This window comes from Colias philodice, chromosome 3, assembly GCF_061535455.1.
Source record: "Colias philodice isolate Cphi_HAF_F1 chromosome 3, ilColPhil1 Martin Lab GWU primary, whole genome shotgun sequence".
NCBI classification, from domain to species: Eukaryota; Metazoa; Arthropoda; class Insecta; order Lepidoptera; family Pieridae; genus Colias; species Colias philodice.
In genome coordinates, this window is record NC_143088.1 from 623,630 (window position 1) to 639,835 (window position 16,206).

At 31.8% G+C, this 16,206-nt stretch overlaps 6 protein-coding genes across 6 annotated transcripts; 3 read left to right on the forward strand and 3 right to left on the reverse strand.

Annotated features, from left to right (window-relative positions):
* Nucleotides 1–2,623: 2,623 nt before the first annotated feature.
* On the forward strand, nucleotides 2,624–5,853 carry Sec22 (vesicle-trafficking protein SEC22). The gene is made up of 5 exons (XM_089711773.1): nucleotides 2,624–2,874; nucleotides 3,256–3,365; nucleotides 3,718–3,838; nucleotides 4,382–4,583; nucleotides 4,813–5,853. Exons 1-5 carry the CDS (start codon nucleotides 2,800–2,802, stop codon nucleotides 4,959–4,961), a joined length of 657 nt encoding a protein of 218 aa, XP_089567899.1. The 5' UTR covers nucleotides 2,624–2,799; the 3' UTR covers nucleotides 4,962–5,853.
* A 303-nt stretch (nucleotides 5,854–6,156) lies between these two features.
* LOC149489315 (uncharacterized) lies at nucleotides 6,157–7,520 on the reverse strand. The gene is made up of 4 exons (XM_089714931.1): nucleotides 7,336–7,520; nucleotides 7,127–7,255; nucleotides 6,811–6,966; nucleotides 6,157–6,418 (listed from the first exon to the last, which is right to left on the reverse strand). The coding sequence occupies exons 1-4, from the start codon at nucleotides 7,393–7,395 to the stop codon at nucleotides 6,317–6,319; spliced, it is 447 nt and encodes a 148-aa protein (XP_089571057.1). The 5' UTR covers nucleotides 7,396–7,520; the 3' UTR covers nucleotides 6,157–6,316.
* Nucleotides 7,521–7,807: 287 nt separating this feature from the next.
* Nucleotides 7,808–10,059, forward strand: LOC149489316 (nudC domain-containing protein 1). The gene is made up of 2 exons (XM_089711786.1): nucleotides 7,808–9,151; nucleotides 9,545–10,059. Exons 1-2 carry the CDS (start codon nucleotides 7,906–7,908, stop codon nucleotides 10,036–10,038), a joined length of 1,740 nt encoding a protein of 579 aa, XP_089567912.1. The 5' UTR covers nucleotides 7,808–7,905; the 3' UTR covers nucleotides 10,039–10,059.
* Nucleotides 10,008–12,231, reverse strand: LOC149489317 (box C/D snoRNA protein 1). The gene is made up of 5 exons (XM_089711797.1): nucleotides 12,028–12,231; nucleotides 11,672–11,948; nucleotides 10,999–11,317; nucleotides 10,680–10,832; nucleotides 10,008–10,530 (listed from the first exon to the last, which is right to left on the reverse strand). Exons 1-5 carry the CDS (start codon nucleotides 12,087–12,089, stop codon nucleotides 10,262–10,264), a joined length of 1,080 nt encoding a protein of 359 aa, XP_089567923.1. The 5' UTR covers nucleotides 12,090–12,231; the 3' UTR covers nucleotides 10,008–10,261.
* Nucleotides 12,232–13,243: 1,012 nt separating this feature from the next.
* On the forward strand, nucleotides 13,244–14,143 carry Pa1 (PTIP binding protein Pa1). The gene has a single exon (XM_089711820.1). It carries the CDS (start codon nucleotides 13,334–13,336, stop codon nucleotides 13,796–13,798), a length of 465 nt encoding a protein of 154 aa, XP_089567946.1. The 5' UTR covers nucleotides 13,244–13,333; the 3' UTR covers nucleotides 13,799–14,143.
* LOC149489319 (pseudouridylate synthase TRUB2, mitochondrial) lies at nucleotides 14,126–16,101 on the reverse strand. Its single transcript, XM_089711807.1, has 5 exons — nucleotides 15,920–16,101; nucleotides 15,652–15,843; nucleotides 15,233–15,449; nucleotides 14,859–14,995; nucleotides 14,126–14,449 (listed from the first exon to the last, which is right to left on the reverse strand). Exons 1-5 carry the CDS (start codon nucleotides 16,041–16,043, stop codon nucleotides 14,202–14,204), a joined length of 918 nt encoding a protein of 305 aa, XP_089567933.1. The 5' UTR covers nucleotides 16,044–16,101; the 3' UTR covers nucleotides 14,126–14,201.
* Nucleotides 16,102–16,206: the final 105 nt, after the last annotated feature.

Genomic DNA, 16,206 nt, shown 5'->3' on the forward strand with positions numbered 1-16,206 from the left:
TCATAGTTTATCAGAAATCAATGGACATGATGTTTTTATTAATTTGTCTGTTTGTAATGGATATACTCGAAAACTCCTGATTCGATTTTTGAAATTTTTTACACCAGTAAAGCTTCTAACAAATCAAATCTTCTAAGGGCCGATTTTTCAATGCTTGGATAAAACTTATCCGTCCAATAAAGTATTACACGATAATATTAAAATGTCACGTAAACTGTCTAGTACGGGCAATTAGAATACGTTTTTGAAATGGTAGATTTATACATTATTCGACGAATAAGTTTTAACCAAAGATTGAAAAATCAGCACTAAAAGTAGAGAATATAATTGATTTGTCTATTAATAGAACTTTTAGAACTTTTAATTACCTACATCATAATATATTTTATTTTCTAAAATAAAAGCAACACAATACATATGTATAAAAAGACCTTGTTGTACCTATACAGGATGGACAATTGTTTTAAATTATAAAAAAGTAGTAGTTGTTTCTTCGCTGAAACGACAACGATATAGAAGTAGATACCTACCTAATAAAAATCAGAAATTACACTATGTGGCTTACTCTGCTGATAATTCTGCTTGCTTTTGAATTTTATAATAGGTCTACAATATTATAACTAGCTATTATTTATGTTAGTCTTATATTTTTTACTTTTTATTCATGGAACCAAAAAACTACTAAAGTACTAATATTTATGTCCCTTGTCGTAACATCTGAATGATATGTTATGCTTCCAGCTAAAGTTTTATTTGTTTATGATGACGATTCTCTAAAAAACAGACACCTTTAGTCTCCAGGATACCTACATCTAACGATTTTTGCTCTAGCTACACGATTGCAATATTACATTCTAGAATCAAGAGTTCAAAATCTTTATTTCATGCTAAGCTTTAGTTACATTTTCTGCATCACGTGAGGGTTTAATAAGTATTTTGTTGAAAGATTTCAGTTATTGAAGTGAAACTTCTTTATCGGGGTTGGAAAAAAATTTAGTGTAGGTAACATTTTTTCGTTACGCGTGACATTTTTCCGTTACCTACGCGCAATCTTTTTCTTATCCCTACCACGCATGATTCGACGTATTTCTGTAAAGTTGCATATAGTAAATTATTACATATAGAAGTTTCACTTCTTACGTGTGTACACTAGTAGGTACACGCACACATTTTTTTAAATATATAATTATCTACCTTGTGCACTGTACAATTATGATGTATGATGAACATAGATTTTTGCTCTGTGTCTGGGTGTTAATTATCTATTTAAGTATTTATTTAAAACTAGCAATGCCCTGCGGTTTCACCCGCATAGATAGCGATATCGTTACAGTGAAAAGTATACTATAGGTCGGACTATAGGTTTAATTTTTAATCACATGAAAATCACCTTTACCCCGTCCCGCACTACGGCCTTTTTTTTTTGTTTTAGTGGGGAAATCTTTCATAGATACCCACGGCCTCCGGGGGAGGTGCCGTGGGTTATGTCGGATTCCTACCGACGAAAACCCCACTGTGTTCCGTCAAGACGCATATTGGTAGAATTCCTCCGTGACCCCCGCACTACGGCCTGCTCGAACAGTATACCTACTATTTTCTGTAGATTGACACTTTTAAAAATTCGTTATATCTTTTGAATGGAATATCCAATTCTTTTCATTTAAAAAGTATTTTGCTGGTATTGAAACAGTCTATAATAAAACATCATTTAATGGGATAAGGATTAATATATGTGTATGGATAACATGGTTTGATTACTGTCGGCACTTCTATTTACTTTGAAAACGTAAAAAAGTTGTTGTAGTAACATAACTACTGAAGATGGACATATGGTATCGCGGACTTTCTTGTAGATATTGATCCATTCTATAATACCGTAGAACATTTTTTTGTTCTATCTTCAATAGATTCCGCAGCGTACGCGATGACAGAAGTTTTATTGAGGATTTTTTTACACCTTGGGTTACATTATTGCATTTTTGGTAAGGATCTCTAATTTTTTTGAAAATGCAATATAGCCTATGTTGCTCAGTAAAGATGCAGCTTTCTAATGGTGAAAGAATTTTTGAAATCGGTCCAGTAGTTTTTGCGTGAAAACCATACATACATACATACTTACATACATACTTACAAACTTTTCCTCTTTATAATATTAGTATAGATTATATATTATGTATGTTTATCAGCTAGGCTAAAGCTAAGCCTGTTAGTACTGATCGTGCCGTGTGTGAAAATTGTCCTGAATATTTATTTATTTTATTTTATCTATTTATGAAATAATATGGATAAACATCCACAATATTTTTCAACTAGTTCCAAAAATTATGCTAATTCGATTCTCGATTAATCTGTAAAATAACTCTTTTGTGTTCATTTATAGAGGAAGCTATATTTGTCTACAATTATACTCTTCTAGCTTCAGCGTTTAACTAAACCATATTATTATGTTCTTTAAAATTTACAGTCTTAGTAGAATTTACAATAGTAAAGCATAGTTTAGGTAAAATTGTGCACCCGGACTTTAAAATTTCTCTTTTTAACCATAAACAAAAATTAAATATAATAATTACTGAACGCTTCTGATAGTTTCCATAGACAAGATGACGTGTAGATACTAACATGTCACATTGTCATTTGTATTGACGTGTAAACCGAACCGTCAAAATCGTGCAATAATTCCATTTGTTTCCAAAGAAATAAATAATGAGAAGGAAAAAATAAAGGGAAAGTGTACAAATAACGTTGAATGTGGTTAATTTATTTATTTTTATACAAAGAGGACTATTAAAGTATATAAAAATGGTGTTAATGACTATGATCGCCCGGGTCGTAGACGGCCTGCCTCTAGCAGCAACAATGCAAGAAGATGAACAGGTATTTAAATTGAACACTGAAATTAATTATTTGCAATTGATTTATGTTACAAAAACCTGTTTATAACAATCGCATGTCTTCGTTTCATAACATATACGTTCTTGGCACAATATCCATTTATTACACATTATAATATTACCTATTACCCAAATATATTTGCATTTTTTAATTTTATTTTTGCTTTTTATTTAATTTGTTACATCTCCTCAAGAACTACACAATAAAAAAGTTATGAAAGAAATCTTATAAGAAAATAACTATCATATTTTTATACCAATGAATTAATGAATGTGCTAGTAAATTCATAAATAATAATTAAAAAAATTATACAGCTTCGTCTATACTATAGACTAGCTATTTAACGGCAATGGTAATTTGCAGAGCGGCTGCAATATCCTGGAGTATCAGAACCAAGCCAAAATGCTGTTTAGGAAGTTAAGTCCGCAGTCTCCTGTTCGCTGCTCCATTGAAACTGGCCCTTATCTGTTCCAGTGAGTTGAGGCTTTGGTTCGCTTTTGGTTAATCTTATTTGCGATTTATTTTATTTTTTAACGTCTGATAATTTGTTGTATTTTTTTCAATTCTAAAAAATAATTTAGTTTTTTTTGTAGCGGTTTATTTATTTGCAATTTATTTTATTTTGTAACATCATCTAGTAATTTATTAATGTAATATGTTTTAAAATATGTATATATTATTTCTGCGGCTAAAATTCATATATTGAAACCAAAAAAATAACAAGATTACTCAAATAATAGAAAAAAATTGATTCTACAGCAAGAAAAGTTCTCTACCGGTTTTTGTTACCACAAAATATACTCAAACATTCAATCCATTTTTCAGCTATTTGATAGAGAATGAAATATGTTACCTGGTGCTCTGTGAACGGAATTACAGTAAACGACTAGCATTCAGTTATTTAGAGGAAATCGCACAAGAGTTCTATCAGCAGTACGGCAAAAGGGTAAGTTTTGTTAGTTGTTGTAAAAGACATTGTACAGTGAATTTATCCACCATACAAAAATATTTGTCAGAAAAAATTACAATTAATTTATGTTGGAATTGAAGAGGTATGAAATAGTTTATCTGTGACATCATAATATGCTAGCAGTGAAACTGTCCCCAAATATTGTGCAACTTATTCATCTAATTAGGTCACAATGAGTTGATGATTTCACAAGATTATAAATGAATAACAAATAATACAAATTGTTTTTGGCACAATGATTAAACTTTATAAGCTATACTTCATATTTAAATTTTTAATTAAGTACAGTGCAAAAGTATGTCTGTTCGTTCCATGTTTTAACAGAGCATAAACCATTTTAATGGTATGATTTTGTGTTAGAAGTTAACTGATTGACTGACTGTGTTAGAAGAATAGCCTGTGCACACTTAACGATTACACAAATATTGGAGCTTGAAATCTTTGAACAATATTCACATCACATATTGTATCAAATATATAACTTTAGATTTATGCTAATAGTTTTGAAAACTATTGCAGGTTAACACAGTAACCCGCCCTTACACGTTCATCGAGTTCGACACGTGGATGCAACGCGCGCGCAAGCAGTACGCGGAGGGCGGAGCGCGCGCCCGCCGCGCGGGGGGCGCCGCCGCACAGCTCGGGGGGCAGCTGGGCGACGTGCAGCGCATCATGATGCAGAACATCGACGACGTGCTGCAGCGCGGCGCGGTGCTGTCCGGTGAGCGGGGGAGGATAAAAAAGAGGGGGATCTAGATCAAGAGAAAAAGAAAGGGGGAGATTTTTGGCAATTGCAGATGAAAAATGCCAATTAAAGTGGCTTTGACTGTGCTTTGACGCTATGCTGGCCAATGGAATTAGAAATGGGACAAATCTGAGTTAATGGGAATTATGGAACCTTTATACCTTACCTTTCAGCTTTAAATTATAACAATCATTTTCTTTTTTAGAACTGGACACGAAAACGCAGAACTTGTCAATGATGTCGCAGAAATACAAGAAAGACGCGACATACCTCAACACCAAGTCAATGCTGGTGAAAGCGACCGCCGGCGCAGTGGTGCTGCTCGTGTTTGTGCTGTACTTCTGGATATTGTAGGTTCGATAAACGTCAGTGGATTTGTAGACGAGTTGGATTTTGTATGGATTATATATTAGGTATACATAATGGTATTTTTTTACAGCATATGGGAATTGGCATTTGACTATATTTCGTTTTTTTTTTCTTAAAAACTGCTTCTAGTCTAACCATTATTAAATTTTATGTTATTACATGCTTGTTTATAAAAAATTCTAGCAATCCACTGACTTAGTGAAAGATATAGAATAATTTATGGTTTTTCTCATTGACTGAACCTAAATTTATCCTAAATGATGTTAAGGAAAGTTTTTAAATGCATTCCATCAATACAACCACGGTTTCTGTCACAAATGATTATTTTGCAAATTAACATTTAAATAAAAGACATAGATTTAACGAATCAATAAGTATTGAAAAATAGTATTTTTAATATCTATAAACCATTGCTATATTCTATCAATATTGAGACAAAATCTCATTGTTACTAAAACAAACTGTATATTATTTCTTCTAGATTGTAGAACATTTTGCCAAAATTGTAGATAAATTATAATTTATTATTAGTAATATTTTTTTCCACGAAAGAATCTACTAAAGATAAAAAAATATGCTACAATATTTACTATCTCAAAGTTGTATAAACTACTTATAATTTTTTTTTTAAATTTTGATTCCAAAATATTATTACTGTTTGAACATTTTGCAATATAATCATTTGTCTTGACCGTTAAATAAAAAGAAATATAATTAAGTTGACAAAGCACACTGCATGTTGCAGAAAAATGGCTTGATGGTGTATGTATCCCAATTATTTTTATATCCTACGGAGGGTGGGGGAATGTTGTAAATGTTTACATCTCTTGTTATTAAATATATTTATTTAAGATGTAATAAATGCCTTCTTTTCAAATATTGTTGTTTTATTTATAAATGATCACAATTTTTATTTGATGAATGTTTTTTGTTCAAATAAAAGATTGGAAAAAATCCTGCTTACCAGTCTGCTTTATTATAAGAAACAGGTTAGAAAATGCTTAATAATATTGTTAAGCTATTGCATAGCTTTTATCACAGACTGAGCGTGGTGACCAAATGTAAAAATTCCGTAACCGCGCTCAAAGTCTGTGACTATATATCCTAACACCCCCCACTCCAACTGGCAGAGCGATGCGATGCTATGCAATAGCTTTACCGCGGCAGTTCTTGAGTGAAGTTTTTAATTAATAAAAATTATGAAAGGTGTGATAGAAATATTGCTTAACTAACTTAACTTTATTTTTATTATTATCACACCAAATACTTATTAAAACATGATTCAAGTTATAATTAATTCAAATATCACAGCACTTTCAACAAGATTGAAATGATTATCTTCATACATTTTCTTCACAATCCTTTTTATGTGTGGCCAAGTGTATGTTGGTTATTCCAGTTATGGCATTCTTCAATCGTATAATCATTGGAAGACTTAGGACCTATAACATGAAACATAAAATTGGTCAAAATATTTTTTTAAATATAAACTTAAATAATCTTAATTTATTGACTGGACATTGATAAATGTAAATATTTGGTAGTGTGTTTGTTAGAATGTCTATTAGTTGTCCATTTTACTGATTTGGATGAAATTTGGTATGTATATAAGTAGTTGAAGACCTGGAGTCCAACAAAGGCTACTTTTTTTAAGATAAACACAAAAGGGTTTGATATAAAAGTTAAATAGTGTTAAGCCTCTAATAGACTGATATAGGTGATAAAGTAATTGACTTTGTAAAAATATTGTTTTAATAAAATAAAATAAAATATTATTATTCTTAAATAAAATAAAATATTATTATTCTACTAATTACTCAGTTTTTTTAATCACCTGCAATATGTTAGCAAATAATACTGGTTTCTCATGCCATTCAATTGTGCCAAAAATTTGAACTCCATTTGGTATTACACTACATGGCATACTGCTTCTTAAATATGCTATATTTATGAGCAGTTTCCGTGAGTCAGCTTTAGAATTGGGGTCAATCTAAAATTGAAAATTATTTTAGATTAAAATTCTATTATATAGTTACATATGATATTAAATTCATATCAATTTTTTAAGGGTATAAGTATCATAATATACGTTATTATGTATTTGTTTAATTAGTATTTCTTATAGTAGATACTGTTTTCAGAAAACTTACATCGCTCAAATAAAAATGACCATTTAGACTTTGCATTATTCCAACAGTACGGCATCGAATTATCTCTGTCTTATTATTTGTTATTTTATGTTCTAAATCACGTACAGTGCCAAAGAAAAAGAAATCCTCCTAAAAAGGGATTAAAAAATATGTTTAGTGCACAAATACAGAGTAAATCTTATTATTTATATATTTTACAACAAACTAACAAATGGTGTTTGTTCTGAAAATGTTTCATTACGATACGAATTGTACTTGTCACAAGCCATTGCAAAAGTTTATTATTTTCTTTCAACTAAATAAAGGATAGTTTTTATGAAAAATTATTGAAATTTGAGTTTATCCATGTTGAAATTTGAAAAGTAAACAAACACCACTTGCGAGATACAGATACAGATCATATACAGATACAGCTCACAGCTGACACTTTGGCGTTTGACGTTATTCATAACATTGCCACATTATATGATTTTCAATTCATCTTTCACAGATCGTATTCAACATTTACTAGACCGCAGTATATTATTACAGGTTTCTTTAGGAAGCGTAATGATTAAAAAATAATAAATTTATTGAATAAATAACGCAATCGCAGATAAATCTAATTGACATTTTTTAATAATCTGTAGCAGATACCTATGAATTTTCAAATACTGTCATTGTCAATGTCATAAATAAAAATAATATTTACGGTATTATTGCGGTGCAAGCATATTGCAAAAATTACTATAAAAAGTAAATATTACATTCAGAATAACATTTGTTTATATAAAAAGAAAATGCCTCCATCTAACTTAGTTGAACTGCGACCAAATCGCCGATTACTGGACCACGAATTCGAAGGATACAAGTTAAATCTCAACGCTCTGGCCCAACACAGTTTGGAACTGATCTCACCAGTAGACAGGCTATATCCCGATGAAGTTCAATTCTCCTTCGTCCATGCGAAGCTCTTTGCGCTTCATAATCACCTCATAATTGATCACTGGGACCACGCTTTCAATTACTATTACATCGACAATAAACAACAAGTTCGGAACATTACGTTTGAGAATATTAACAGTACATTCCAACAAGCCATTGTCTACGATGTTCCAGCGCACGTTGAAAGGAAATCGGGTCATTTTAACTTATGCTTATTATTCCCTTCATGTACACTAGCTGTTATAAGTGATGGTACAGGCTATTTACATATTGTTGATACTGGATTACGGAATAAACCTGCTACGGAAAAACAGCCATGGAACACATCACATTCCAGTTTGGCCCTTGGTGATGGCAAATATTTTGTAGTTGTTGATTCAAGAGTGCAAACAAAAGATAACAAAGAAGTGCTGCACTGTCTTCTACAATCTGTAGAACAGAATGATAAACATTTTAACTCTGTTTTAACATGGATTACTTTCGAAAATGATGGCCAAGGGTGGGTGCAGGCTGTAACTAAACAGGTTCAAGGTAAAGGCATTGTGCATTATGCAGCGATTGAAGGGAGCTGTTCAGCACTATACATAGCTTCTGATAATTTATTTAAATTCACACAAGATTCAGAAAATGATATAACTGAGCCCAAGAAGGAGCAACCTCGGCAGATTGTTTACACATGGCTCCAAACTGCAGATGACATAACAATTACATTACAATTAGAAAGTAATTTTGATAAAAAACTCTTACATGTGAATGTATCTCCTCTGAATGTAAAGATAAGTTATGCTGGCAAAGATTTTGTATGCGGCAAGTTGAAAAATAAAGTAGACAGCGAGTTGACTTCATGGAATGTTGGAGAGAGTGGTCAAGTTGATGTTTTGATGACGAAATCTGAGAGTATGATGTGGGATGAGCTGATCGATGGTGGGGATAAGACTGGTGAGCAGATCTTGGACCCTAGTCTGGTGGAGGAAGTTCATAGACGGTTAATGCACTTGTGTGCAGAGACGGAAGTAACAGCGGTTGATCAATCTGTACCTGGTCTGTCTACACAGGAGCTAGAGGAATGTGATGCTGCATCGGAAGAGGATACTGTATTGGGTATGTATTTATTTTAATAAATTTTACTTATAACAGACTAGCTTTCCGCCCGCGGCTTCACCCGCTTTGTCTAAAACATAATAAATTATATGCTAAAACCTCCCTCTTGAATCACTCTATCTATTAAAAAAAACCGCATCAAAATCCGTTGCGTAGTTTTAAAGATTTAAGCATACATAGGGACAGAGAAAGCGACTTTGTTTTATACTATGTAGTGATGACAGTAAAGTACATTATTTCTTATTAATACACTACTATTAATATTGGACTGAAACTACTTTATATTTGTTCCTCATTTTCTTACTTAATGAAATAAATATTTTATTTTATTCATAAAAAAATATTGTGTTGCAAACTCTTTCTTTATAATTAATTTTTCACTTATTTTTTTAGTTCGATTGGATGCTACAAACCACTCCATAACGCACAGAGTTCCACTCAGCGTACACCAATATTTGTTCAGCTTGAAACTGGAAACTCAAGAAGTGCCAGCACTCTGTCTCAGACATGATGTCGATGCATGCATATGGCAGCCATACTCCCAACTTATTAACTCAGATACCTGGCCTATTAAACATCAAGGAACCCTCATGGCATTTGGTTATGTCCAATCATCAAAACAGAACAGAAAATTCGTAACATGTCCACCCAATTTCGCCTACAGTGTCGTATGTGAAGCTTCAAGACATGTATTCATTTACAAAAGTACGAACAACTCAGACTGTCAATTACGAAAACGAACTGGTGGGTCAATGAAGAATGTCAAAGTTGGCCAGCAATATGTATTAAATGTTGAAAAGAACGGTGAAGTTGTAGGTATAAACGCGACAAACGAATATTTGTTTATTCTCACTGAGAAGAAGTTACTTGTTATTGAAATGTTGTAAATAAAATGTTATTTTAATGTTTGATTGGTTTTTATTTCACATCTCTGTCCAGTAGTATTTACAAGTCATTGTAGTAGGCAAAATATATGGCTACAAAACATTTTTATAGAATTTTTAAGTTACAATTTGTCTTATTTTTGTATTAAAGAAATGGAGAGTTCCATAGCAATGGAATGATTAATCTTTTCCTTATATAATTCAATTATTTTGTACTTTTATACAATTAGGTTTCACCATCACTATCAGTATGTATACTCTCTTCTGACGAATATCCAGTAGTGAACAAAAGATTTTTAGGTTTCTTCTTTCTTTGTTCCTTAATCTCTTTCTCTATTTCTTCTTTCTTCTCTTGTGCAATCTTTTCAGTAAGCAAGAGACGTTTCTTATAACCATTTTTACTGCTTTCTGGTTTACTGTCAGTAATAACATTAGATTGACTTTCTTGAACATTTGCTTCAGTAGGTTCACTTTTGTCATAATCAAATTCATCTTCTGTAAAAAAAATTGGCCTTTAAAACTATTAAGAAAGATTTGAGTTTGTTGTTGTTGTTTTAATTCTTAAATGTATTTATTACTGAACCTTGGGCAAGGACTAATGCTAATTTTTGTCAAGAAAACAAAATAAATAAAACCATAAGTACCTGGTGTGATAATTTCGAAGTTATATGCATGGTCCTTAAGCACCACAAATATAATGGGAAACTCAATAATACATTTCCCTGATAAATTCTCACATACAGATTCTGCTGGGTCCAGTTCAAAAAACTTCTTTTGTGATCCCTTCACTTTTTCAGCTGAAAAATATGTAAAAATAGATCAGTAGAGTAAATCCTAGATTATATTACCGAGTTAACCATGACTTGCATGGCTTTTATATGTATATTGGAGTTATTTATTTAAGCAAATTGGTTAGCATAAGCAAACAAATGTAAAAATGATTTTATAAAAAATAATATTTACCTTTTAATAAAACTTTCACACCACTAAGACCAGCTGATCTATAAAACGCTAAAGCTTTAGACCCTTCAAAAGGTACTCCATCAGGGTTCAAGTATTTATCCAACAGATCTGATAATTTAGTATTTTCCGGGCATTTCTCATCAACAAACTTTAAAGGAATGCCCTCCACATTTGGAAACATCCATTCTATTCTCCAGTTAATTATATGTTTCTTGAATTCATATTTTGTAGTATTCACTTGGTTCCTAGTAAAGTTTCTGGCTAGAAATTGTAAAACTATCCCCCTTTTCCTTGCTGCTAACTTGAGTTTATACAAATGCTGCAACAGAAAAGTATTGATTATAGAAATCCATATGACTATAAACACTGGTCATTTATGTTAAACTATTTAGCTATATTTATTTATTTAATGGTTAAACATGCTATATTTTGATATTTCAAGATGAAATTTATATGCAATATACTTCTTCCAACAATTACATTTTAATGTTTAGGATTATTAACAATGACAAAATACTGTAAAATTTAAAGAAACCTTATTAAAGGTTTGAAAATAAGGTTTTTATAATATTTAACATTCATTCAGATAAGCACAGTCACAATTTGAGGTCTCCAATTAATTTATATACTTATAGAGCTTGCATCAAATCATAAAAAAATTAACATTACTTACAATCGGCAAGTCTTTGTCAATCCTCGTAAACTTTTTCTTCTCATCTCTTTTCACGGCATACACAAAACGAGCACATTCCTCCAATAACCTGTAGTCACTTAGCAAATCAGTGTCTGTAAAGTCCTTTATCCTTACGAATTTCGTCCGATCTCTGATCCCATTGCATTCTAATTCTGCTTTATGTATCCTCACGCAATCTAAACAACACGTTTTGACTTCACATCTCGGACATGTATACTTGGCTTTATTCTTTCCACATACCTCGCAATCGCATAATCTGGATAATTTAAAGAAATTAATTGGATATACATTTGGAAAATCATTATCTATTTGCTGGTTTGTTTATGAAAACTAACCTTGCAATACCTTCACTTTCAGATTCACTGTCTGATGACGACGAAACGCTTCCAAACACCATATTCAAATTTTAATTTAAATATTTAATGCAATGAATAACGCTGGGATTTAAATTACACAACGTTATCGAAATTAGTAAGGTTATTTCTATTTGTTTTGATTTTTCAATCACGGCGTGAACAATGTGACAATCGCATGATCGAAATATGATATGTCAAATGTCAACTTCAACTTTCAAAGCTAGGGATGTGGCTAGGGAGCTCGGAGCAATTATAATTGCTAGGGAGAAACTGCCTGGCATGCCACAAAATAAATCGAAATACATAGCTGTGTAATGTGTACATAATATTGAACCAAGTTCACCGTGAGCGCTTCTATGGACTTGATTATTATCAACTTAGGATTCTTCGTAAATTATAGTAACTACATCCAATACTACGATAAAAACGAGATATTAATTACTAGCGACCCGCCCCGGCTTCGCACGGGTGCAATGCTGATCTAAATACACTACAGAAAAACTAAACTGTGAACGTTGTAAGTATATAAAAATTAAAAACATAGCGGCCCGCTCCGGCTTCGCACGGGTATAAAATAGATAGGCCGGCCGGTACCGCCGCAAACGCTACGTCCCGCAATTTTTAAATCTGTAATATCTTCGAAAATATTCACTTAAATCATACGGTGTAAAGGGCCATATAGATCTATATTAAATGAACAATGTATTGAAGGTATTTAATTGGTTACGGATAAATGCTGTATTGGTTAAAATCACATCGAAAATTAGCCATTATTTGTCGTAAAAAGTAAATGACAAAAAAAAGTTATTGTGGGTTATCCATAAGAGATAGACATATACCATCGCGGACTTTTCTGTAGACCTTTTCAATGTGTATAATACTTAGTACATTATTTTGATAAAACTCGTAGGCCTGCGTTTGCAATGTAAGCGGAAAAAATGTAATTATTTACGACATCACATTAGAAACCTCAAAAATAACAGTACTTCTCCACTATTTAATGGATGTTATTATACATATAAACCTTCCTCTTGAATCACTCTATCTATTTAAAAAAACCGCATCAAAATCCGTTGCGTAGTTTCAAAGATTTAAGCGTACAAAGGGACATAGGGACAGGGAAAGCGACTTTGTTTTATACTATGTAGTGATGATGTAGGTACTCTGTGCTCCTCACATTTCAGTGTCAAGTGTCAACTGTCATAGCTATTAATTTATTATAGAAATTGTAAACAAAATACAATTATTGAAAACTTAGAAATCCAACTATCCTATATTTTTCAATATGAGTTCAGATATCCAGGGCGACGATTGGGATTTACCATGTTCGGATGACGAGCTTTCAAAGTGTGGTGTAACAATCGGAAAGAGTTGGATGCCGGACCCAAATGAATTGGAAGAACTATACAAAACAATAGAGATAAAAGGAACATTGAATTTGGAGTGGAAATGTCCCGGGCGACGGGCCCCTTCCCCCGTAGCAGTGAGCAAAGAGAATCAGCCTGAAGCGATGCAAACTTCGCCAGTTCGGGAAGAGAAATCAGATTTTGACTTTATGGATGAAATGGTGCACAATTCCTTACATTTACGAGTACGTAGAGAAGGCGAGGACACACTTAGAGGCTCTGCTAAGAAGAAAACCACTTCCTTTGATGGTATTTTATCAAACATGATAAGGCATAAAAGGATTGAGCAGTTGGAGAAACAAGCTACGACACCAACTTCATCACAATCAAATAGTAGTACTTGATATTATCTTAGTGAGTGATTTAAGCAAATAAAAGACTTGGATATTACAAATTAAAAGTGATAAATGAGGCCCATGAATGCCAGGTGCATTTATCATTTAAAACATTATTAAGGTAGTGCACAGAACATTGTACCTACCAATAATTTTACTTGAATAATGACAATATGTTAGAATATTGTGTAATGAAAGTGTCGTTTATAGAGTAAAAGTTGTGCAAAACAACTTCTTTAAAACCTTAGTGCCCTCAGAATATATTGTAAGAACTTTTTGTTGAAGATATTAAAGTTGTTATTTTTCAATATTAACTTTATATAGCTTAAATTGTAAAATAAATAATTTTTATTATCACTGTGTTTTATTTACATAACAAATCTAATACTTATACATAATTTAATAACTATTACTACACAAGATGTGCCGACTTCTGTCTAATCATCTGCTCATTTTCATTAAGAATCTGTTCACATTCCTTCATGTTGTCTATTATGTGTTCTAACTTCCAATGTTTTCTTAATAATGCATCTTCCAAGTTGAACTTGCCTTGTCTAATGCATTGTACTGCTGTACAGTAGGCTGATGTCTTCAATTGAACACCAAGATCATGTACTATGGTCCAGAGGTATTTGTCGTACTCATTGACTGATTGAATTTCTGAAAAAAAAAAGGGTTTTTCTTAGTAATAAGAGGAAGGAAATCTAGAGCAAAATTTAAAACTTCATTTAATAATAAAAACATATTCACATAGATATATTTTTATTATTAACTGGTCAAGTTTTTTTGACAAATACTCGACTTACAGTGGTGTAATAGAAAATGTTTGGTATAGCGTGATGACATGAAATTGTTTTATCAGGATTAATTTATAAAAGCAATTACTAAACTAATATACATATCACCAAAAGGCCAAAAAATCATCCTTGGGGGAAAATAATTGTATTTGTTAACTATTGAGTATTTCAACGTTCAAATGTTAATATTCAAGTAGTATCAGCACAATCTTCTATGCATATTTTTTAACAATTATTTTCTGTTCTAATAGCATAACAGAAATGTTACTTACCCAGTATGAAGTTAGGAGGCTCAAAAGATACACATTTAATACCATACAGTACTGGTAATTTGCTATTTGCTGGCCTTATTAATCCTTGTGCAGCTAATTCATATGTGGTCTGTGATTCCATGTGTAGACCTGATAATCTGTGAAATAAATTACATTTATTATCATACCCACAATATTAATTATTTGATATGGTTTTTATTGTCTACCCTCAACTTTAAGAAAATTAACCATAAACTATAGGCATAAAATAAAATAATAAACTGTAGCTTGTACATATCTAATTTAAAATAAAAAGGTAAATTTTAGGTTTGAACAGCAAATACTACAATTTAATTAATTTTTTTCACTATTAAAGCTATTAATAAACAACTTACTCAAACATAGTTTTCTGATGAGCAGCCTGCATATGGGCAACAACTCTATCTATTTTCTCTCTTGTCACATGGTTGTAGGTACTGCGCTCTACAGTTTTACCGTTCCAGAAGTATGTATCTGTAGCTTTACCGAGCTGTCCATGAACTTTGAACGCTCTTGTAGGCCTCCCCGTATTTATTTTGAGTGTTAGTTTTGTTCCGTCATTTATTCCTAATACTAGAATGAAACATTTAGGTATTATTAGTGATTACTTATAACTATAATATTTAATTAATAATTTGCTATTACTTTGGGAAAGAGTATCAAACATATTATATCTATCTGTCTATGCCCCCAAAATTTATGTCAGTAAACTAAGAAATGATTGTGTTCTTATATTTCAACACAAAAACACTCAAAGATTATTATTTTGACTTACATAGAATACCACTACTGAATAAACCCAAGTATGTTGCCCAACTGCATCTAAAATCTTCTTTTAGATATCTGGGTCCACAAACTAAAGGATCATCTGCATAATTTGGAACAAGCTTCACTTGCATGGGTTCATTGGTAGCGCCCACGATCTCCACACGTTGTTCTCTTGGTCTATCCGGTAGGGCATTTAAATCTGTAAAAACATATTATTTCAAGCCTTTCCTTTCTTAAATGTGCCCATTATAATGTTGAATTTACTTCAATCTAACCTCTACATAAATTTGTAACGATTTTATGTTGTATTGAAGGAATTGATACGCATGAAGGTTTGTAAACACATATTAAACCATTTAATGCTTTAAACGCTGATGCTGCATCTCTAATTTTCACCATTGTAATTGATTTTAATAAATTAATATTGTTTGTTTTGATTTTTATGCAGCATACTCAATTGTCAATCTCATTCGAAATAATTTTGACGTATAGTGAGGCGAATCGTCTTTCTTTGGCAAGAAAGTCGGTCTTTTGTACATTATTTTATTCCATATTTTTAATA

What these genes read in the sequence shown, in the direction of transcription:
- Sec22 (XM_089711773.1), top strand. Translation starts at nt 2,800, where the DNA reads ATGGTGTTAATGACTATGATCGCCCGGGTCGTAGACGGCCTGCCTCTA. An exon ending in ACTGGCCCTTATCTGTTCCA is followed by an intron (nt 3,366 to 3,717) that starts GTGAGTTGAGGC and finishes TCCATTTTTCAG; the next exon opens with CTATTTGATAGAGAATGAAA. An exon ending in ATCAGCAGTACGGCAAAAGG is followed by an intron (nt 3,839 to 4,381) that starts GTAAGTTTTGTT and finishes AAACTATTGCAG; the next exon opens with GTTAACACAGTAACCCGCCC.
- LOC149489315 (XM_089714931.1), bottom strand. Translation starts at nt 7,395, where the DNA reads ATGGCTTGTGACAAGTACAATTCGTATCGTAATGAAACATTTTCAGAA. An exon ending in TTTCAGAACAAACACCATTT is followed by an intron (nt 7,256 to 7,335) that starts GTTAGTTTGTTG and finishes ATCCCTTTTTAG; the next exon opens with GAGGATTTCTTTTTCTTTGG. An exon ending in TATTTGCTAACATATTGCAG is followed by an intron (nt 6,419 to 6,810) that starts GTGATTAAAAAA and finishes TTCATGTTATAG; the next exon opens with GTCCTAAGTCTTCCAATGAT.
- LOC149489316 (XM_089711786.1), top strand. Translation starts at nt 7,906, where the DNA reads ATGCCTCCATCTAACTTAGTTGAACTGCGACCAAATCGCCGATTACTG. An exon ending in GGAAGAGGATACTGTATTGG is followed by an intron (nt 9,152 to 9,544) that starts GTATGTATTTAT and finishes TTATTTTTTTAG; the next exon opens with TTCGATTGGATGCTACAAAC.
- LOC149489317 (XM_089711797.1), bottom strand. Translation starts at nt 12,089, where the DNA reads ATGGTGTTTGGAAGCGTTTCGTCGTCATCAGACAGTGAATCTGAAAGT. An exon ending in GAAAGTGAAGGTATTGCAAG is followed by an intron (nt 11,949 to 12,027) that starts GTTAGTTTTCAT and finishes TAAATTATCCAG; the next exon opens with ATTATGCGATTGCGAGGTAT. An exon ending in TGTGAAAGTTTTATTAAAAG is followed by an intron (nt 10,833 to 10,998) that starts GTAAATATTATT and finishes CATATTTTTCAG; the next exon opens with CTGAAAAAGTGAAGGGATCA.
- Pa1 (XM_089711820.1), top strand. Translation starts at nt 13,334, where the DNA reads ATGAGTTCAGATATCCAGGGCGACGATTGGGATTTACCATGTTCGGAT.
- LOC149489319 (XM_089711807.1), bottom strand. Translation starts at nt 16,043, where the DNA reads ATGGTGAAAATTAGAGATGCAGCATCAGCGTTTAAAGCATTAAATGGT. An exon ending in CGTTACAAATTTATGTAGAG is followed by an intron (nt 15,844 to 15,919) that starts GTTAGATTGAAG and finishes ATGTTTTTACAG; the next exon opens with ATTTAAATGCCCTACCGGAT. An exon ending in ATTCAGTAGTGGTATTCTAT is followed by an intron (nt 15,450 to 15,651) that starts GTAAGTCAAAAT and finishes GTTTCATTCTAG; the next exon opens with TATTAGGAATAAATGACGGA.